The sequence below is a fragment of the Diprion similis genome, chromosome 10 (genome assembly GCF_021155765.1).
Source record: "Diprion similis isolate iyDipSimi1 chromosome 10, iyDipSimi1.1, whole genome shotgun sequence".
Taxonomy (NCBI): domain Eukaryota; kingdom Metazoa; phylum Arthropoda; class Insecta; order Hymenoptera; family Diprionidae; genus Diprion; species Diprion similis.
The window spans coordinates 16466362-16489546 of NC_060114.1; the positions used below are offsets into that span (position 1 = coordinate 16466362).

At 36.3% G+C, this 23185-nt stretch overlaps 4 protein-coding genes across 4 annotated transcripts; 1 reads left to right on the top strand and 3 right to left on the bottom strand.

The window, feature by feature from the left end:
* Positions 1 to 3382: 3382 nt before the first annotated feature.
* LOC124411617 (circadian clock-controlled protein daywake-like) lies at positions 3383 to 5158 on the bottom strand. The gene is made up of 4 exons (XM_046890847.1): positions 4932 to 5158; positions 4129 to 4294; positions 3810 to 4009; positions 3383 to 3702 (listed from the first exon to the last, which is right to left on the bottom strand). Exons 1-4 carry the CDS (start codon positions 5002 to 5004, stop codon positions 3398 to 3400), a joined length of 744 nt encoding a protein of 247 aa, XP_046746803.1. The 5' UTR covers positions 5005 to 5158; the 3' UTR covers positions 3383 to 3397.
* Positions 5159 to 10632: 5474 nt separating this feature from the next.
* LOC124411439 lies at positions 10633 to 15778 on the bottom strand. The gene is made up of 4 exons (XM_046890537.1): positions 14541 to 15778; positions 13347 to 14452; positions 12095 to 12289; positions 10633 to 11145 (listed from the first exon to the last, which is right to left on the bottom strand). Exons 1-4 carry the CDS (start codon positions 15343 to 15345, stop codon positions 10633 to 10635), a joined length of 2619 nt encoding a protein of 872 aa, XP_046746493.1. The 5' UTR covers positions 15346 to 15778.
* Positions 15779 to 16181: 403 nt separating this feature from the next.
* On the top strand, positions 16182 to 19903 carry LOC124411615 (rho guanine nucleotide exchange factor 3-like). The gene is made up of 5 exons (XM_046890843.1): positions 16182 to 16534; positions 16627 to 16880; positions 17137 to 17500; positions 17703 to 18131; positions 18212 to 19903. Exons 1-5 carry the CDS (start codon positions 16469 to 16471, stop codon positions 18716 to 18718), a joined length of 1620 nt encoding a protein of 539 aa, XP_046746799.1. The 5' UTR covers positions 16182 to 16468; the 3' UTR covers positions 18719 to 19903.
* On the bottom strand, positions 19752 to 22880 carry LOC124411614 (N6-adenosine-methyltransferase subunit METTL3). Its single transcript, XM_046890842.1, has 4 exons — positions 22622 to 22880; positions 22352 to 22544; positions 21737 to 22267; positions 19752 to 21303 (listed from the first exon to the last, which is right to left on the bottom strand). The coding sequence occupies exons 1-4, from the start codon at positions 22761 to 22763 to the stop codon at positions 20511 to 20513; spliced, it is 1659 nt and encodes a 552-aa protein (XP_046746798.1). The 5' UTR covers positions 22764 to 22880; the 3' UTR covers positions 19752 to 20510.
* Between the last annotated feature and the right edge of the window lie 305 nt (positions 22881 to 23185).

Below are 23185 nucleotides of genomic sequence, written 5' to 3' on the forward strand. Positions count from 1 at the left end.
TTTTTTAAAACAGAGTGATATTGATTATACGCACAAATAGGTTGTATTTTTGATATAATTATATTCCTTTTGTTTTAACATAGAATTATTTTTAAAATACGAAACACGAACGTGTACGTATCTACCTACCTAAATCCTAATTTGTACTCCACTCGTCACATTATGTGCTCATCGTATGATCGTTAAGTAGGATTTTGCAAAAATGTAGAAGACTATCTCTGAAAGGGAGCTGTGCAAAAAAAAAGCCTTTTTTACAATACACACAAAGCGTTTGTCTGTATGATGTCTGTATGTATGTGTGCGCCCTGATTAATCGTTACAGTCTATGTGTAAAAGACTTTGAGACGGCAAGAATTTGACAAGAAATTTGATTGATTATTTTATGCACACAAATAGACTGGATGATTTCGAGCAAACTTTGCATTCTGTAAATTCTATATTATTGAACGTATTTACGTGGTAAGAATTTTGAAAGTCTAACATGCATCTGGACCGTCTAGATAGCAAATATTTCGGTCTTTTTTTCCGGGATGTACTCATAAAAAATGTATGCTATAATATTTCCATAATCATTAATTCGGACTGACAGAAATTCTGGTTTTTCCACTTTGTATTGTGGAAAAAGATAGTAGTATTTAGATAAACATTGACCAATTCATCGAATTTCGAATTCAGAAAGCTAATCAATATATTGATATTCCACTTAACTGCTAACATATGTAGTTTTATTTGAGTCATTTGAGATATTTTACTTCCGTCTAAAAATTATAAACATGTTTAGATTAAATATAGGGTACTTAAATTCAAGAGGGAAAGCCGTCAAACGGGTTTTCCCTTAATATTAGTAATACTATAATAACTGAGAATGAACAAAAGGGGAATAAAATCGATAAATTTATGAATAAACATAAACGAACACGTAATATCTAGATTCAACAACGTTAGAAAAGTTCTCATCAAGTTTACAATATACGTTTTCGTTAAAGATCAACCGCGATCTTTCATCGACTTGTTTAATTTGGTCGTTAAATATATATATATATATATGAATATAATTATTATTAAATAATATATATAATAAACTTTTCAATATTTGCGTCTACATCGCAGATCAGAACTTATACTGAAAGTAGACAATCAATCTTTTGAAGTAAATAAATAAATAGATGGTAGGGAAGTAAAAGATGAAAAATAAAGTACTACGTAAATAAGGAAAAGCAATTGACGTTAACGCCGTGAATATAATAATAATAAGAAGAAGAATAATAACAATAATAATAATAATGTAATCTCAGCTGCGCTTAAGTCACAGTTATAGGGAACAAAATAAACAAAAATGAATTTAAGAAATTGTAACAATGGGTTGAATACAGTACAACTGTTGAAAAATAAATAAATGACCTTTTGTAGTGGCATGTAAATTGCTGAATAAAAATTGAAGCACACCATACAAGAAAAGATTGAAATTTTGTAACATGTGGGCTTGTGATTCTTGAAGAATATGTAAAGTTGAGTGGCATAACGAAGGAAATGGGTACGTGCGTTCCGTATAAAGTACTATTTTTTCCGAATCATTAATTCTGAATTAAGAGCATCGAAAAACTAAAAAATAAAATTATATACGTGCACGTATATTACCTGAGTTTATTTGAATCATATATTCTATTTTTAAGATTACAAAGTCGTCCTAGAATTTTTTTTTTTTTACAACTTATTGTAAAGTTATAGAAAATATGAATATCACATGCGTGATAAATGATCTTCGCGATCATTTACGTAGACGTACAATCATAAGGATTTAAAGTATGTACGTATAATAGTTGTCTATAGTTGTCTGGCAGATTAGTGCGCATCTAGATGATACCGTTTAGTAATAATAAATTGAAAGTAATACAATAAAGTAATATTCAGAAGTATGGTGTGCATGCAGTTATTTTGCGTTAATCGATTCTCAAAATATTCCAAGGGAACCATATTACTGGTATATTTTTCACAGTGCAATAATGAAATGAGGCCAGATTTATGTGGCATTGAAATTTGTATGAACAGCTTAAAAACGACATTGATATGCTGGGAGATGAAATTTGTAGCCGCCTTTTTAGGCTCTGTTCGTCTGTCAAGAACCTTAATTGTTCTCGAAAACGGGTGGAGGTATCAAGTTGAAATTAATAGCAAATACCAAGGTCTACGGTCCCTTGGAGGTGTAAAAAATTGGAATTTTGAAGTCAACGCAATCAAAAGATACGGCCATTTATGTCGCGAATTTGTATACTCGCAAACTCACGCACTCAAGATTTCCCGTTGCCGTGGAATCGTGAAATTTGGAGAGAAGCAAGATCTCGCGGCACAAGTAAAGGAAAAATTCCGAAAATAGTTCATTTGTCGTTATACCACAGTAAAAAAAAATAATTCAGATTGAACGGAACCCTCCGGCGCACGTGTCCGGTTTTCTCTTATTTATAATTCATTTTTTAACACGATTCAAAGCATTAGAATGCAAATTCAATGTTCGTTGCTCGATAAAATTTAAATTGAGGAATTTAATTCTACTCGCAGTACAGAATTTGAATATTTGTCGTTACAATGATAGGTTCAGCGTTTACCACATCGTAATTGTGAGAAAATGAATCTTACAATATTTTGGAAAATGTATGTGAAGCAGAAATCACACATATATATACTTACGTCACAAGCATTTGAAAGTGAACTTAGAGTTCGCACTCGCTGCGAGTTTTCAAGATTTTCTTTACCTTAAAATCAAGGCGCTAAATAACCTTGAAATTGATAATCAAGTTGATTCCACATCAAAAGCCAGCTTTAGTCAACGGCTTAATTAACAATTAGTAATTCAAGAATTTAACTCTCTGAAATCGAGTATTATACCGGGTTATTTTTATTGCTGTCGAGCATTTTACCATGGAATCTTTTGCGTTTGTCGAATATTCAAAATTTATGTTATTTTAATGAATCCTTAGGAATAGAGAGATATTACGGAGAAATAACCCTAACGCATGATCGTTCAAAGTGACTTGACGAATTAGATCACGCTGCTCAAAGATTGATCCCACTCAAAAGTCTGGAATCAAGATGAATATCTGAGATCTGGCTAATCCAGCTCATGCTAAATAGGATTTGCGGTATCACATATGCATATGTATGGATGGCTATTTCTTTGTTTTTGCGGCGCAAGGTGACCGGTTGAAACTGATGGAAATGGCAGTATAGGAATTAATCGAGAGTAGCATCATAAAAGCAATCGGGCAGCTCAAGGCGTTTTTTTTTCATCTCTTTTTTATTTACGTTTATGCAAAAAGCTTTCACATCCAACGATACGTAATAAAATTAATAACATATTTCGCTGATACACGTTGCAAACGGTTACATCTCTTATCCTTAACTAGGATACAGGAAACAGCTCTTCCCATGTAAAATGCTTGCATACGTTATTCGCTGATTTCAAAAGATACTGGCTCAACGCTTCCTCGATGGCTGGTAGCACGCTCTCCAATATACTGGCTTTTTCATCTTTTAGCACTTTGTTGGTTACTTCTCCGAGAGTCTTATCACCCCCACCTATACCCTCCAGCTTCAAATCGTAGTCTGCGATCGACAGCTTTAGCTGCATGCTCGCAAAATAGTAGAGCGTCTTGTTATTCTTGGGGATCTTCTTGCCGTGTAAGGTTATGTGGCCAGTAACGGTTTCTTGGAGAAAAAAGGGGAAATAATGTTAACGTTCGATTACACCAACGAGAAAAGGCGAATTTCCTCTCGCATATCTCGGAATTGGGAGAAAACCAAAAATATTTTACCTCCAACCAAACTCAAAGGGCCTGTGCCTTTCAAGGCTATCGACCCAATCTTTGTATCGATATCGTAAGTTCCTCTCGCCAATAATTTCGGGACATCAATCTCCATGTAGAAGACATCGTCCTTGATATTTACGGACAATTTACGTATTTGAAAATCTTTCAAGCCTGATAGCTGTATGTTTCTGCCCTCTACCTTAATTCTGAATTATTTCATAACAGAGTTAATGATCGGGTCACGCACATCACTGGCTAGGTTACATATTATCATTATCATATCCATCGATTAAATTATGGCTCATAATCAGTTATTCGCTCTTACCCAGGACCCAGGTTCAGATTTATATGACCCAATTCAAGCGGCTCAATTGGTGGCACTTCGAGCTCGGGTATTCCCTGAATCATTTTTGGCTTCAGCTCATTAACGCTATTTTCGACACAACTCGACATATCCGGATCATTTCGATTGCACAAGTGTATGTAGCTAGCTGTTCAAGAATAATGAATAATTGCAATATGATAAAAAGCAGCTTCTCTGTGTACGATTATAAGGGAGACTTGATTAGATTTTTATTTCTGCCAATTCAAACAATGCATTTACAGAAATTTTTGTAATACATATAATGTCAATTAAGACGTCGACTAAATTAGTCGAAACAATGGAGAAAGAAATATAAGAAGTTTGATTTTGTCTGCATTTCTCAACGTTATTCTCTTTGCCTTTGCAAATGCTTTGGTAAAATCATCTGATTTACTTATAAAATTCTATAAGATTTCGTGAACAGATATCAAAGGTTCAATGAAAATCTACAAGAGATTCACGAACAGCAACACGCACGTATATGAATTATTTTGAAAAAGTTTCAGAAACAATAATTAAGATTAGCTGAACATCCATAGAAAAAGATATTCGTGAAAACTCATGTCGTTTGAAATACAATATCTATTCAGGTTACTAGTTTGAAAGAAAAATACAGTAGTCGCACCGATTCTCAATGAAAATTATAGTATACATTGATTGAAAATCCTTTGATTTGAGTAACAAAAGTTTAATGGTATTCGTGGAACTACAATTATCAACAATTGGTCTTAAATTTACGCTGATTGATCAGTAGCTGCACTTACGGATTTTCGCGTCAACTGATACGACTAACGCAACGACTGCGATGATCAATGGTAACAAACTATTCTTCGACATATTCACTAGTCGTGATATCTCGCGATTTCCGTTCCTTGTACAACAATATGTGTGTACCAGTCGTCTTCCGTTCACTACTGGGGGAATAATGTTAAAATCATGAAGACCGGGATCCTTTTATACCAGAAAGGTCGTTTGAGCGTCGATCAAATTCATTCTTTTTTACCTATCCGAATCGTAGTAGGAAACGTAAGGCTGGCAGGAAACTTTGAGAACGCAAAACACGACCTGTAACGAACTTTTTTTTGCTTCGTCCGTCTACATTCGTGTGTGTCTACTTTGAAACCGCTCGTAATTCCTCGGCCGGTATGCTAAAACTCGAATGAACACCCACGAGATTCGGATTCGAAACAAGTCAAACAAAGCTTTCAATGATTAACTCAAACCTGTTACGCATATGATCGTTATTCGTCAGTCGTTAACAAGCGATTCTTCGTTTTTTGCCTACTGGTATTTTCCAGCGTGACATGAAGAGATTTTAGAGGACACGTAATACAATAAGTTTTCCCCTCTTTGTCAGACACGCTTATGGAGAAAAAAATCATTTTCCCGACTGCCTGCATTAACCGCCTCTTATTATTCACATCGCGATCCGGTGTCTGCATCTGATCCTTATAACAGGTTTATTACCTTGCAATACTGCCCTACGTTGTATTATAAGATTCTGGTGATGCCTCACGACGTATTTGATAATTTACTTAATCCACTTTACCACACGAATGTTTAATCAGATTTATCCTGATCAACTGAATGTAGATTCACTTGCTAGTCTTATTTGACTTTTATACAGTCAATTGACTGCGTTATTTAATGTTTAAAATAATATATGTACATGCCATACAACCGGTCTTTGAATCTGTTTATGTATTTATTAATTTTTTTTATGCTTTGCCGTGCATATTACGAAAAACGTTTTATTAATTTAATCATACTACTAATAAGTAGTAACACGCAATTTTGACCGTCAGAACTTGGTCTAACTTAGCAAATAATCAATTATGTAATATTCTCTATTAATTTAATTCAAGAATATTAATATCTTGACTGGCTTACATTCGTAGATTTCCCCGCAACGAGGTATGCTAAAATAAATTTTCACAATCTAAGAATAATTACAACTTGCACACTCCAGCCTCATTTATTTCAGTCTACTGTTTTCCGTTTTAGTTCATTTTAATTTTTCTCAACACTTTTTCACTTATGTGGAAGTATAAGTTTTTATAGACACGCCAATATACGACAGATAATTGTATTTTGTCGCGGGAACGGAACAGCAATTCTACGAAGGTCAGTTAATTAATCAGCTTGTCCACAAATACGAGTGAATCTGGAGTCAAAACAAGTTTGACCGGATTTTTAAAGTGTAATAAATGAATTAAAAAAACAGAGACGCTGTAAAAAAGTTATATCATGAATACAAGCGAATCGAATTTAAAGGAAGGAAAAAACACAGCGTATAATTATCTTATTCGGTCATCTCATCGTCAGTGTTACAAGTTTATAATGTATAAAACATTCCCACTTTATATTTTCCACAACATAGATTGAATTTTTTCCGGAAATTGTTTGTTGCAGTTTTCTAATATTAATCACGCGATGAAATGCTAGATATTTGGGATATCACAATTATCTCTCAAGATGCTTCATCTGTTTTTTATAGTTTTTTATTTATATTGTTATTATGAAAAATTGCTATCGCTTCTTGACACACACATGGTATACGTAGTATATTATAGTAACCATGGTGACAATAACATTGATTATTTCGTGAAAAAAGCTTCATGGTTCATTTTTCTATGTGCACGTGGGATATGCATTAATTGTCACGGTCGTTTAGCAGTCCTACCCTTACCGACCGAGCAAACCCACTCCTTTTCTCCGTATATTGAATTAACAAATGAACTGCAGTCGTCTTGAATTACTGTGTTGGGTTGCTTGATAATTTATTCCCATGCTTATTATTGTCAGAAACAAAATCCTTGATTAAAACAAGTTATTTCCACAATATTAAAAACTTATTTACTTATGGACTCAAAGATAAAAAAGTGACGCGACTCTACAAATTCATAAAAGAAAGACGTATTGATTTCTTTGAGTATTAAAAACCGAGGAATGAAGAATACCAGAAAATTACTGAAACCCCGTTCTTCCTTCGATTTTCGATTAGTTCAACTTACGTAATAATTATATGTTAGAGAGTAATGTTGTATTGCACAAAGAAAAATATGAAAATTCTGGATTTATGCGACTAGAAAGAGAAAAATATTGAAATTACATACCGGGACCATCTCTAGAAACTAAACAGGAACTGCGCATGCGCCAAATGATTCAATTTCATTGGCCAGCGAAATTGCCCCGCGGAGTAATTTTCGTCAGCTAACCAAGGCGACCAACGTACACGAAATGTGACAAGGCTCTGAATATCTCGCGCGTAAAGTAGCGTATTGAGGTTAGGTTGTTATTTATTCCTACTTATCGTGAATTTTCTAAGAAAAGTGTCATTCAGCAATACCGTAGTTGATATTAGCAAATATTTAATCGACACAATAAAGGCGTCAATGGAGAAACAAATATCAAAAGCTACAGAAATTGGATCAGTTATTTATTGAAAGAAGAAAACTGAAATTAAATGTGGAACGTCATCAACGAGTGGGAGTCTAGACAAACTGAGGCAGGTAAGTAAAAATATTGTTTATTTCAAACAGATTCTTTATTTACATAAAATTAAAAATAAATGGATTGTTGAAACCCAGTAGAGGGTTGCTCCAGAGTAAATTTGTTACAGTGCAGTGCTCCGGAAGCCAGTAATCAGTGCCAATGAACATGAAATATTAAAATAAAATCAGTAACAAGGAATAAAAGAAATAGTGTATCTTGAAACACAAAGCTTAGGAGTACAAAAAGTAGCAATTCGTTTTTCTGTCGCAATTTATTGAAAATTAGTGGTATTCAAAACAATTAGAAGCTCTTGTCTGATGATAATATCTTTTAATATTTTCATGTGGGAAACAAACATCATCGAAGCGAGACTAAAGTTGTCAGGCGTTGAAGCGTGTAAGTAAATTTCTGATACTATGATATTTGCATATTACAATATTTTCACATGTATTCAATGATAAAATTCGTTTGTTCTGACAGACTTGAAGTTTCAAGTTTGGATAATAGGATGAAAATCATACCTTACCTGATGGTCGAAACGTTTTGGTGGCTAGGACCCTAGTTTCTCGATTGGTGCCACCGTTCCAACCATCGAACCTGGTTGTTCCGTTGTTCCATTAGACAACAGGTATCCGAAGGAATTTCTTCTGGTCATCGCCACCTTCTGAACATCAGTCGTGGCAAAATTGAAGAGCACGACACACTACAGATCATGGTGTTTGAATATTCCATCATTTTAGATCTATCGAGCCAATAGTAATAAGTTTGTTATTCAACAATTGCTGCTAACTAATTTTACAGAGCAATCATTCCGTGCACCATTGTAATCCAAGCAGTATTATTGGCCCGCATTATTTTTCAAATTTTATTTTCGGCAGTTTTGATATTTTATTTTTCACTCTCTTGGTATTCAATTCAGATGAATAGTGTTTCAAGTGTTAAATCATATTCCAAGGATGAATTTTGATGTGTAAACTGAACCAATCTCAATCTAAAAATGTTGGATAACTTCAGTTGAAAATGTCTTTAAAATCAATATTAATCGACAGTATCATCTGACTAGCTAGTTGCAGCTATCATCCGTGCTTGAGCCTCGTTCAACCCCAGCAAGGTCTAAGGAATGCATTCACTTACTAGTACACGTTACAAATGATCACTTTGTCTACAATAGGACTTACTTGCTGGCTAACTTTTTTATGATGAATCTTTATCAGGGAGTCATCCGGTAACTTATTGAAAGCTTGAAACCAGATTCAATTTTATACTCTTACAATGGTCCTTCATTGAAACTGAGAGTTTGTGAATCTCCATTTATTACAATTAATTCTGCATCCCATGTTAACACTGTTCGAAACAAAAAATCTCATCCTAAGATTGGAAATGGAATCTGCAATGCAAAAGTTATCTAGTGGCACAAGTTAAAAACAAAGAACCTTATAACGGTTTCTGCGACAGAGGGATTCCTTCCGGATATTCATGTTACTGGATGATGTTCGGAGCACTATGAACAAGATATTGTATTGGATTTAGGTTTAAGTAAATATTTTCATGAACTTCAGTGAAAATTAGATATTCATTTGTTTCAAAGGAACAAGGGGTACAATGTTGAATCCGATAAGTCAATATTTTCATATGAATGTTCCGAACATTACTCTAAAACATGATTATCCTTAAAGTTAATTACTGAGGCACATTTTGAAAATGTTGATTTTTAACTTGTGTCACAGAATGTTTCTGAGTTTTACTCTTCGGATTAGATTTCTTTAGATTAGATTTGAAATTGAAAGAAACCGTAAGATCTACAACTTCCTTTTCCAACCAACAAAAGTGGCCGATGATCTCTGCATGTGTCACGAATTGAATGGGAAGAGAAGACATCAGCTAACAGCAGAGATGCTATTATTTTGGCTGTATTTTCTGTTGAAAGAAAAAAATTTCATTGTTATTCATAATGTATGAAGTAATGAAAATGATTGAATAAATTGTCCCCACCTACCTGCTTCGTTTCTTCCAAGCACCCAACATTTGAACAGATTTCTTGTTTCAATCGAATAGGACGAATTTTCAAAGAGCATCAGCATTAAATTCCGACCGTTCTTTGAACAATCAATTTTCAATAACAAATGCTTCCCAAGCCTTTCCGAGTGACTATCTCAATGACTTGAGATTCTAACCTCAAAAATGCATGTGAACTACATCGCCGACAGAAACAGAGTTTGACAGCAGGGTCTCGGGGTGGCCAGACTGCACGGACGGCGGATTTAAATTCGCGCATGCGCAGTTCCTGTTTAGTTTCTAGAGATGGTCCCGGTATACATATACATATGTACTTGTACAACGTATAATTTACTGAACATAAAGACCATACAACAGCCGTGATGAAATATACTGATATAACACATTCATTATCATAATCATAACCATTGGGCCGGAAACTTCGAAAAATTTATACATGTAATACGACGTTAAATGGTAAGTTACTAGTAGAATTAATTAATTCAAACTCCGATACAGTTTACTACTTTTACACGGCATGGGCTCCAAGAGGAAGGAATCAATATTAAAGATATATGGTGAATAACGTGTTTTCGCTGATATAATTTCAGTAGTTCGTTGAACTATCCAACCTTAAGGTCCTGTAGCAGTCCTACCTTTACCGACCGAGCAAACTCACCTTTTTTCTTCGTATATTAAATAAACAGATGAACGTAAAGGATTCAAATTTCGGTTGACACATTGGTTTAATAACAATCGCGGGACACGAAAGACTTCGTTTGTTACATTCAGTTATAGAATGAAGAATACACTAATAATAAACGAATTTCGTAATTGAATATAGCCAACTCCAGTCCCATAAAAGAGTTCATCTAATTTTTCCACTAGATATTGCATTCGATATTTAGGATTCTAGTGACACGAATTGTACCATATAATCCAATCAAAAGGCTATGTGTAATTTATCATCGTCCTTTAAATTAAAGCTAATTCCACTGCAGAGTCTGTGAGATTTTTTTCTGTAACACTCGATGGAAAATTGACAAAGTCTTTCAAATCGAACAAGATTTCCTTCGTTGTTTTAGCCTTCAATCCCTGACGACTATAGTCATTTCGAAACATATCTGCTGATTTCGGATAATTTTCAAATCGATAAAAGATTCTTCTATCTCGCTGATCAGCTCTCAATGTAATCGCTGGCGCATCGAGCACCGTTTTTTTCCTCGTTAAATTCGGGCTGATTTTAACACGTTTTAGATTGTTCATATTTTGGACAACTTGTTCATCATTTAGTTGGTGAAATCGTTTGTTGACAGAAGAGTCGTAGCGGTTTACTCCTGGGTTATTAATGGTGCAGTTATTCTCGACGCTCCTAAAAATGTCACCACCATTGTCACGTTTTTCTTGTCTGATAATCAATCCAGCATTTATATTTTCGAGCTGGTCCTCGGCTCGGACAAAGTCGAAATCTGGATCGATAAGCATCGTCTGTGAATATACGAAAGAAATATTCAATTTTGTGAGGCTAATTCGCTAAATGTAAAAGTAAAAAATATTGGTTTATCAGTAGAACGAAAAAAAAAGGATTGAAAAATAACTAAAAATTTTCTTCAAAGAAGTAACAAAACTCGGAAAATCATGATCGTTGGCTTAAGAAAGTACTAAAGAGGAAAAAGTATAGTTTTTTCGGTAAAATCTTGAAAATCGGATCATATCCGGCAAAAATCCGGAAGTTCAAATTAAACGGGACATGACAATTTTTCAAGCCCATCATTTTATTGTAAAATCCTGTAAGTTTTAGATATTTTCTAAAAACTGTTTCCGAGATTAACTACCACGGGAGCTTGTCGGAGAGATCGACATTTCTCTAAAAACCTGTTTATCGGATTCTAGAGGTTCGTTGAAAGATAACTTAAAGATTCGTTGAAACCATAAAAAGTGGTTTCGATCGAAACCAATACTTTTCTTGTTGGCAAACGATATTTCGGTGTCGTTTCTTCTACCAGTGTGAATGCGTTGTTGGTAATGGTACCGAAGAGGTCCAACAAGTAGAGATCTTTTAGGTTTCGCCTCTTTCGATGAAAACCTTGGCCTTTCGTAGAATGACATAAGCGATTTCGTATAAGCCAAGTTTTCCACAATGTAGTTTTATTACGATAACTGTGACCTTTCATAAATACTGCGAGATTGGTTTTGATTAGCTTAAGTTGTTCCTTTATGTATTTTAGTTTCTGAAGAGGGCTTCCCTCAAAGGGCCGAAACATGAATGTGACTGTTTCGTTCATTTGGATCTTCGACACCAAAAAATCGTTTTCCATATATTGGCTAAGATCAGTAAATCATGTCAATAATACTTTTCTTGTATCACCAAAGATGATGAAAAGTAAAAACCTCATGGAAACTCTGACCAATGTCTTTGCCGACTGAACCCTAGTACCTCAAAAATTCTCTTGTAAACCTCAATCTTGGCACGTTCTAGTTCAGTCGAGCACCTAGACCTCAGAATCAGCGACTTATTCAAAGAATCAGCATTTGCCGCTACTGATCTGTCCGAATACCGCCGGTACAAATCGATATTCGGTTTTTCCTGGGGCATCGGTTTGGGCAAAACTAATCTTTGCTGATGAGTTTTCTGTAAAGAAAATATGTTGACAATTAAGATCATGACAAAAAGTGTTCGAAGATAACTGAGAACCATCACAAGATGTACATACAAGAAGAATTATTAGTATTATTACGTATGTGTTTGTATGTATTTATATAAATAAGCCCAACGCCCACTGTTGCGGAACCGATCCGATCCGAATGGAATGGTTCCGACCAGCTACGCACTTTTAATCTAATGTATGCAGTAATAAGACCTTTAGACGCATAACGATATATTCCATTCCGCTATAACTCTCATTTGCATGAGACCAAGGATTTCTTACGGTTAATATTCGCAGGTGAATCGGTAAATCATTTCATTTCTGACGTTTTCTGATCAATCTGAAATGTTCAAAAACGGGAATCACCAATTCATCTTAGATTATTGGTATCAGCTGCGAATATTAATCGTAAGAAATCCTTAGTCCCATACAAGTGAGAATTATAGCAGAATGAACTACATTATTTTGTGCCTAACGAAGTTATTACTGCGTCACACTCAACGTGCGTAGCCGGTCGGAGCCGTTTCATTCGGAGCGGATCGGATGGCATCGCGTCACATAGGATCGAATCGGATCGGATCGGTTCACTGTTGGGCTTAATCGTGGTGTGAGTGTACACGGTGTGCCTGAGAGTGCAGCTTCTGTATCCAAAAAAGTTTCTTTCTCGCACTGGACTGGACTTAAGTAAGATATGTACCAACGGTGCCAAAATACCCTAGATCGGTGGTGACTGATTGTTGTGACGTTAAATCTGCGTGAGGAAAAAATGAACGGGACTTTAAATAACTCACACCACATCCATACATGGTCGCATTACCGAGCAGGGTAGCGTTCGCCAGAAAAATAATTCCCTAGCAATATAGGGATTTCTTTAGACAGTTGGTACACATCTCACTTAAAGGCTTTGACCTCGAAAAAGGTGCGTGTCGTAAGAGTTCTAGGCACACCGTGTATACTCATACCACGGGCTTAATAATACCACTGATGATGTACCTAATGGTAATTCATCTACGAGAGTATAAATGCAATTTATATAATTACCAAATAGGGCTCAGGTAGATCTACAATAGAGTACGAGGCTCCTTCCACAGAAAAATAATTTAAGGGGCAATTTCTACTCAAATTTTCTCCATTTCTCAAAGATTGCTGTATATTTCTTGGGGGTTTCATGAAATTCGTGACGTTTTTTGGCTGATCAACTCTCCCCGAAGAACCAGATTTACCGAAGTTCAAGTTCAACGTTGGTGCAATGATAATTGCACCAGCCCGTACATTTTTTGTAATACTTTTATTGCCTGAAGATAATTGCTTCGACGCCTCATCTAGTTTATTAGTTTCTACTTTAATTTTAGTCACCTCACTCCTACACTCGATTGATTCGACTTTTGGTTCGTCAAAGCGGTGAATTACTTCAGTCTCGAAACTTGAAATATCGTTCATGTAATCTTTCCGCTGCTTCCTCTTATTTAAATCCCTTGCCAGTCTGATAAAAGGCATTTCATCGGTACAGCTCGGTCTTCCCAATGATTCTCTGTAGATTTTTACCTCGTTTTCGACAGTTTCCCTTGCCTCTTGCCAAGTAGCATCAATTTTCACTGTGTCACGCTCACGTTGGATTTTTCCGGTAGTTCCGGAAATAAGTAGTTTCTCAGAATTTTTTTCAATGCTTTTATTTAAATCGGATACTTGCGGTCGATTTTCCTCAATTTGAAAATTAAAGGAACATCTCCTTCTTGAACAGACTTGACTTGTGATTTCATCTGTTTCGATAGATTTTACTGGGATCTGATCCGCTTTTTTCTCGAGAATTTTCCACTCTGCTTTCGGCTTTGTCTCAGTAATAATAACAACTTCTTGTTTTACTTCGTTTTCTTTCTCTAAAGACGCAGTGGTTCTTTGAACTGTGACATTCTCAACTTCCGATTTTGTGTTTTTAAATATCCCGAGAGTCTCTTGGCCTTCACTTGGGAATATTAATGGGGTACTCATCTTTGGTCGATTCAAAATTCGACCGTTTGTCTCTAAAAGATGTATTTTTGAATTGACTGCTTTAGTCGACAGGTCGATCGATAATGCGTTCTTTTTATGACTTTGCAGTTCCTTCGACCGTAGTTCTCCAAGGTTTTGTAAACTGTCTGACTCATTACCTGGAACAAAAAAAAAATCACATGAGTTGTGCTGCGAAGTTTATCATACTCTGTATCATCAGATACGAACGCATAAATGTGAGAATACCTGAAGCAATCGCACAGTATTCTTCCGGCATGCTAACTACATTCGCCCCTGATCTTTTCGCATCCGCACGGAGTCCAGTTTGTGGATTACTTTTTTTGACACAAACTACCGCGTTCGCGAGTAATTTCGGATCCTGGTATTTTAATGCTGCCTTTAAAAGGAACGAATTGAACTTAGGCGTGTTCGAATATCTTTGGGTTCGAAGGTCGTGATCTTTCACTGATCTGCTAACTGCAACGCCATTCTTGTCGAATATTCTTAAAAAAGGGTGAAATTTCACCCGACTACTACCAATTGCCCAGCTATTTAACTTTTTGGCAATCTTATCGCGAGACTTTTGTTTCAGACTATTTTTATTCCTCTTTCTTATCGTCCTGCTGTATTTTCTTCTCTCAGCGATGTAACTATGACTAGGTTTCTCAGTTTTTACTTGATATAAGCCTTCCCGTTTGACGTCATATTCCGATGACAATTTTCCGGTATCACTGGAATTTTTTACACTGTATTCATTGTCCATTTCGTTTTCACTTTCTGCATAATTTGCAAAAACTGAGGCGTTGCTCACTGTCGAGTCTTGGTCATTATACTCATTATTGTATCTACGACAACGATCATCATCTTCAATGTCCAGCGTGTTGTACAAGTAGAGTAAGCATTTTTCAACTTTCGAAAGATTGTACAAATTGAGCGAGCTATCGATCTTCGATGTGCATCGATCGATTTCGTTTAACGATGAATCGTGATGCGACAGACTCGATACCTCGCTATCGATAGATCGACTATCAACAATCTGATGTCCCGTCATGCTTCTGACAAATTCACAGTCTATGGTATATTTTCAAAAATTCATATGTGGATTTTTCGTGTTTTTTAGATCATTTACAGGCCTGGGTATTAAGGATTAGGGGCTTATTAATATTCACAGATCGTGTGCACGACGCCGATTAGGTTGTAATATCTACATAACCATTAATATGTTGCAGTTTTCCTCTTCGGCTCAATAGGATAATCTGGAATTTTTTAGCGTACAAATTATCATGATAATTACTTAGAATTAGTAACAAATAATCATACTTTAAAATGTCTCTTATGTGGCTTTGACGGAGAAAAATGTTCACTCTCTTTATTTTTCTTCTGTTTTCGTTGTTTTTGTTTAATTATGTATTATCTCTAAGGAAATATTTGTGTTGACAACCGAGAGCCAGAGCTTTGCTATTATTTAATGAAAACCATGATGTAAGAAAACAAATTCGTATAAAAATGTAATAGATTTCATGGTCTTACCGTCACAAAATCTTTTCAACACGTCTTTCCGATCATCACCACTGGCGAAAATCTAATGCTACCGTGAATAATAATGAGATTTTTGCTAGAACAAATTCGTGAACAGGACTGATTGGGGGGGGGGGGGGGGGGGGGGGGGGGAAATAACTGAAGATAGAGAAATCAAAATATTTCAGTACGCGGGAGCTGAATATCCGTGAAATGTTTCATTGTTTTCGGAATCGTTGCGCTCGTTCATTTTCTATGGTCGAAGCTCGAAATCTCGTGATACCATCTATGTTATGTATTTTCATAGACAGTGCACTCGAGTCCAATTTTAATCGTCGATGAAAACTCTGCTTTAAGACTTTGAGCGACTCAAATCAGTCAACGCTGACATATTCGAATTTAAATCATAAATGGCGTCTGACGATTTGTGTCAATGACCGCCGAACGATGTGTCTTATCCTAAATTGTCTCGACCTATGATAAAAAATAATTAAAAACACGTTACCTACCCGAAACGCAATTAGTTCTAGTTAAAAACAACGGCCATCCGTTGGATATCAGCTTACCGCCAACCAAAAGTTAGGTTATTTCAACTAATCATTATCCGACCGAATTCTTGCCACTCTAATTTCCCTCAGTGAGTTAGCGGCAGTGAGATGGAAGAGGACCGCGATACTTCGATTAAAGATCACTTTCCAGAACCCCAGAAGAGATTTTGGATGGTAACGTATTCGTTCTAGTTTTTTCTGTTATAGATCACTCCTCAAAAATCACACCTCAAAGTATCCACTCTAACGTCATCGTACCATTTCAGCGATCTAGGAAGCGTAGAAATAGCGATGCGGCCAGTGTCAGTTCGATGGATATATCAATTGGGTGTGACAGTATCAAGAAGAAAAAGAGACGCCGAATTACCGAAGTTGCATCGAGCTTCTTTTCCTCTTCCTCTTCCTCCCTGACACCCAGCAAATTTGGAAGCGTTCTTCAAAGGTCGTTCAGCTCTCAAGTATCACACGCCGATCTTTCTCTCCTTGGAGAGGAGGTCGATTCAGGAACGGCAAAAAAAAAGTAAGAATCTTGAGAAGGCGGCAATTAAAAAAAGTCACTAAACTCATTTAATATTATGTCAAAGGATTTAAATTCACATGAATCCAGTTTCATTTTAAAACACGATTAAGGAAACTTTCGTGTTTACCTTAAAGGTTTGATTCCTCAGAGTTTGATTTTTGGTATCTGACAGAATTCATCGTTGATTTAAACAAAAGAGATGTCAGTTTTGTAATTTCTTTTCTCACATATATTACCGTTTCGGGTTTATGCGCAGATCAAAAGTAGCCTCAGAGCGACTGGATCAGCTGACCATCCGCAGCTGGATTGTGGATATTGCCGAAGGGAAATTTGGCGGGCACCTGGACTTAGGCTTGAGTAGAAGAGAAGTGAAACGTCAAGAGGCAATCTATGAGTTATACTGCGGGGAGGAGGTGTTGCTGCGGGACCTTGATAATCTCACAGAATTCTATTACGAGCCTTTGCTACAAAGCGATATCCTGACTTCGGGCGAACTCGCCACTCTATTCGGAGACATATCCAGCCTCATAGACCTCCACAAAAAGCTTAGAGACGAACTAGTCTGTCTTCGAGACGACTCGGGTTTCACGGATGCTGTTGGAAGCATTTTAATCAGCTGGGTTCGTTCTTCTTGCACACCAAATTATTTGTCTCCTAATTTAAGAATGGGAAAATTGAAATAATAGTGTTGAAATGATTAAAAAATTATAATCTTCAGGGTCTTATGCAAGAAAATCAGAATCCACGGATTTCGAATTCGATTTCACACAAAATTGGTGCAACTATTTATTTACCCTTACTATGATCTCTTTTTCACTTTAGTTACCAAGTCTCACCGAGTGCTACGTAGATCGATGCAAGACGCAGGTGTGGGCGAGACACTTACTTGAGGCGAAACGTGCAAATAATAAACGTTTCCTAGAATTTCTAAAGAAAAGAACAAGTGTTCCACGGGCCGTTGACTTGTGGACATATTTGGACGTTCCGAGGTCCAGGGTCGTCAAGTATCCTATCCTTGTTAATGAAATCCTCCGGCACACCCCGTGCAATCATCCTGATCAGACAGCGCTGAGAAAGGCAAGTGGCATACTGTCCAAGTTATTGATGGACATCGACGAAGCGATGGGAAATTCAGAGTGCAAGTTGGCTCAGAATAGAATCAACCCCTCGCCAGTTTGCGATCCTCGTAAAGCCATACAAAATGCTGTGGAAGTCATTACGGAGGGGCAGTTGAGAGATGCTAGAGGAACAGTGCGTTCAATTGAGTCAATTTTCTTGCTTCAATTCCCTTGGCTCGCTAATGTTCTAACCGAAAATAATTTTGTTTGCAGAAACTGCATTGCTTCTTGTTTGACAACTGCTTTGTACTGGCTCGCCCAGCGAGGAGACCAGGCAGAAAATGTAACCCATGTTTCCCTGTCATATTACGAAGTCAGTTAAGGGTACAGTCTGAAATCGAGGCGGGTGAAAAAGTTCATGCTACCTCATTCAAGGTTGGAGATCACACGCTTAACGCTGACGACGAGCATGCAAAACGGCATTGGATTGAGTCTTTTCGTAGGCTAAATACTATTTCGTCAAATGCAGAAAGACATTGCGATGGAAATGTTATTTTAACTGAAGAAAAGAAGAAAAAAGGGAAAGAAAAAGAGAATCGAAATGAAAATGAGAATGAGAATGAGGACGTGGATAAAATGAGTGAAATCAGCGAGCAGTCGCTGATAACGAAAAGCACAAGGAAACGGAAGTCTGTCGGAGATTTGTGCAGCAGTCATTTTCCGATTTCTCTTAGAAAAAGCCTCCTCAGGGATAAAAGAAACAGCATCAGTCTAGTGTGAAGAGTACTATGATCTAATCATATAACTACTATATTCATATACATCCATTGCGCTAAGAAATTATACATATCTTTTTAGTCGCATAGTTTCACAGCCATTTTTGTTATGAACGTGTCACGTATAATCTGATGGTTCATTTTCCGGCAGCTAAAAAAAAAAAAAATTCATTAATTGTGCTACCGTTGTCGGTGTTAATACCTATAAAAAAATCATTACGTAAGGAAATTTCAATCGATTAAGACGGAAAAAAAATCCGGTTATTTGAATAGAGTTCAAACATTTAATATTTAACAACCACGGATAATAATTAGCGCTGAATTGCGTTTGTATATTTTGCAAAATTCATTCTTTTTAAATATGTATTACGTATTCGGGTTGTAGCAGCTACGCGAATCGCTAGGTCTGATAAATTGCGGTTGGAAATTATTTCGAAGCCATGAATTGATAAACCAGCACTGTAAGGGTGATCCATGCTTGAGAGAAATTGTAAAAAAAATTGAAAATTTTTCATTTTCTGACAAGTATCTATTTTATAATACATCGATTTTTTTGATTTTTCTCTCACATTTTTTAACGTTATGGCCACTTATTATTTTTATCCGGGTTTCATAATTTTAATATTAGGTTCATATATTTTTACTTTTTGAGTTTTTATTCACTCATTTTTAAACTTTTTATCTCATACGACACGTGGTCATAGCAAATTTGTAATTTTCAATCACATCCTGACCCGTTTCAAGAAACTCCTAACAGAATTCACGGTGTACCATCAATTTTATGTTTGCATAGACAGTACAAATAGGTAATCGAGAGACAATGCAAATTGATTTGTTTTTTCACAAATCTCGCATTCATTTTTTATATAATTAGATCAGTCATTCTTTTTTATAATCCAACTAATGTAAATACATATATTCACGCATTTATACAAAGAGATTTTCGGGCAGACACCGTGTTTTATGATATTACGTTACAACCCGTGTAGCGTAGGATTTATTTTCTTATACTTTCTCCTCCATTAATAATTATTTTCAAATTCGACGAGAGATCTTTTAGGCGACGATAAGACGCACGTTTTACTCAACACCAGCGAAGCTTGCAGGGTGTTTTAATACCGATGAGCCGAATTCTCTGAATTACTTCGGAATTTTCTCTAGGAATAAAAAACAACGAAAGGTTCTCTTCGCTCAATGAAAATTAAATTTGAGTGAATGAATGCTTGAAGAATCACGTCAATAGGAAAGGGTGATCCAAGTGGCTTATTCTATAATTCTGCCCTCTAAAATCTGCAGCTATAGAATAAACCTGCAAATGTTTCTTGATTCTTTTTTATCCGTTTGAAATTTCAGAAATAATTTACAGCTGTGGCATATCCTTGGTATTTAGACACTCTGTCTCTTTTCAAATACTGGTGAAGATCAGTAATTTATCAACTTTGTTGTAAATAGATATTGATATTACTAATTTGGGAACAACTTTTATAATAATGATTTATGTATTTGAAGAAAAAGTGACAGAAAAAAGCAAGTACAAATATCGTACCTACTGTATTATTGTAGTGGCATTTATTAAAAAATAGAACGAACCAATAATTGTTAGTATTTTTTTTATTAAAAAATTTTTTTACTCTTTCACTCCAGGACGTCTGAATTTTTGAAATTACTATTTTCAAACTTAAAAATCATAAAATATTTGGTCAATTTATAATACCTATCTCATCCGCCCGCTGTCAAGATTCTCAAGATTGTGACGTTGAAAATTTGGATCTAAATATACAGAATATTAAATATCACTAAGATTTGCTCGGCTTCATCGAATTCCCGTCGGGATACCGTTTCTTAAAAGCTTTTATCAGTTGCGGGTCAATCAATCGCACACCGTCGACCTGATTTCCCAGAGTGATCCAGTTCGGTTGAACGTTGTGCGGTCTTCCGAATAACTCGATCTTCCTGGTCCCTGGACTCATTCTTTCTATAATCCCATAAATTTCGTCGGGTTTATGACTGGTCGCCCTTACTTCAGCCACGATAACGTCGCTGTCCAGACCTCTGTTTACCCTAGGGAATCCCTTCATGCCAACCAGGCAGTGCTCTTTTCCATGATTGAGCCAGTGACCTGTTCTCCCAGTTCTTATAATACGCTGAAGTTGATTAGTTTTGACCCAAATAATCTCGTCCACTCTGTCGTAGCCCCATAACTGGAGGCATTCTCTGCCTAATTCCATGGCACGTCCGGTCACCCAAAGAAAAAGGAGACCCTCGTCTTGCAGTGCAGGGATTCCGAGCTGCCGCATTTCGTCATCCGACATTGTGCCGTAGGGGAGCTCCATATGGATATCCCAAGGAGGGTCCGCCATTATTACTGCAAACTTTCCCAACACCGTCATATCCAGATATCTCAAATCGCACTGGATCCACTGAGGTGGATACAGCGTCAAGTCTGATGCTCCCGTTGAGCCGTTATTGTTGCTCACTGGTTTCGGATCTAGAGCAGTTGTTCTAGACGTATTTCCGCAAGTCATTGCATCCACTTCTCCCTGGTCCTTAGGTTGCGCAGTGGGACCGTCAACTTCGTAGTGAACGTACCTTGAAAACAGGTGATTTAAAAAGTTTTGGATTCTGTATTCTGGAATCTTGTTAGAATTATTCAAAATTTTGAAAGCTCATCATTTTGTACTTAAAAAATATTTTGCAAAGGTACGTTACGTCAAATATTAAAATTTTTCGTGAATAACTTTGAAGACAGTAATTTAGTTTAGAAGTACTTTGTGATAGGTAATAAAATCCAGCGAGCTAATCTCTACTGATTTTATCCAACTTCAACTCGGTTTTTAAATGATTACATTTATTGACTCAATCATTGTTTTTTGAAGTTCGGTAAACCTGAAACACGCACAAGAAAAAAAAAATAAAAACAAAAAAAAAATGAACTGATCTAATATTTTCAAAAAATTTCAGAGGAATCTTTCATCATTGATGAATCTATAAAAGGTGGGAGGGAAGTAAAATCAATTATTACTTGCAAGTGTCCATGTGGAAGCAAGTATTCAAGAAGCTGCAGTCTCCCAAGCTTTCATCTGTATGGCTTTGAAGTATTTTCTTGAAATGCAATTTCTTGCACTTCTCATTGAACGCCTGCCCAGACCCTGGCTGACTGTTAGCATTGAGCTTGGAGCAATCTGTACGAGTACCATGTGGGCAAAATTCCATAACTTGGGCACCGCCCTGAGACCTGAAACGTTCGGCCAATGATTTCTCCTTCGATGTTTGTTTTGACAAAAGGTCCAGTATCTGTTCCCCGACTTTTTTACTCTCCTTTTCTCTTATTGTGGGCATAGATATCAGCGACATGATGTCCTCAGTATTTTTCTTATCAAGCTTTGCCTGTTTTTCGGGTGGACTTTCCTCCTCGACTGAGTCAGGCAGTGAAGCCCCCCGTATTTCATCTTCAAAAATAGATTCAGCATGTAACAACTCTGCCTGGGAATTTGATTCCGCAATAGACAGAATTGTATATCCGACAACATCGTTCTCCGTAATCTCCTTGATCCTGCAAACAAAAGGTTTCGAAATTATGCAAGAGATTACGTGATTTGTTTGTTCACACAAAAAACTTTTCCCATTGAGTAAATACCTGATAACGTCCTGCGCAGATAATTTTTCCAAGAGCTTGTTGATATCTGAAAATGATATGTCAATACTGAGGGCTTTTCTGAGCTGATCTGTGAGATCAGTCGATGTGATTGGCAGACTGGAGATGCACTGGTGCAAAATTCGCAAGACATCTTGTTCGTATTCAATTGGTTCAGATTTGTTGTTAGTCGTGTCTGAAATTGAGATTAGAGGCTTGAAAAAGAAAATCAAGATTGATAGTAAAGTTGATTGAAACAAATTGAATAGCTACCAATCGCAGATGATTCTGTAGCTGGTGGGGTCGAAGTAAGGGTAAATAATTCGTGTCTCTCTCGTTTACGTTTTTGTAATTTTTCTCTCAGACTGTTTCGCTTTATCTTTATCGCCTGAATCTCTTCGAATGCATCAGACATCTTTCATCTCTTTTTCTTTCCTTATCATATACGAAGGTTAAGATTTCGAACAATAACAACTGAGCCTCGATTTCTTAAAAAAATAAAGTAAAAAAAAAAAAAAACTATTACTGAAGCTTTTACAAGCCCATAAATGTACGATAATGTAATAATGAGAAAATCGAATGCGGTATTTTTAGGTTAGGTATAGGTTATGTTTATTTGCTAAGTTGTGACTTTTGGCTATCTATTACACATTGTAGGAATCAAACGTTCGCAGTGTATCCAAAATTTGATAATGGCGAGAATGTATTTTGTGAAATTTCTCTAATGAATCTTATTATCAACCGGTGCGACGTAAACTAGTGTAAACAAATCAGAATTGCTTGTGAATTTTTTCCTGGGAGTACAAATACTCAAGCGGGTGAACTCGGTGTTGCCAA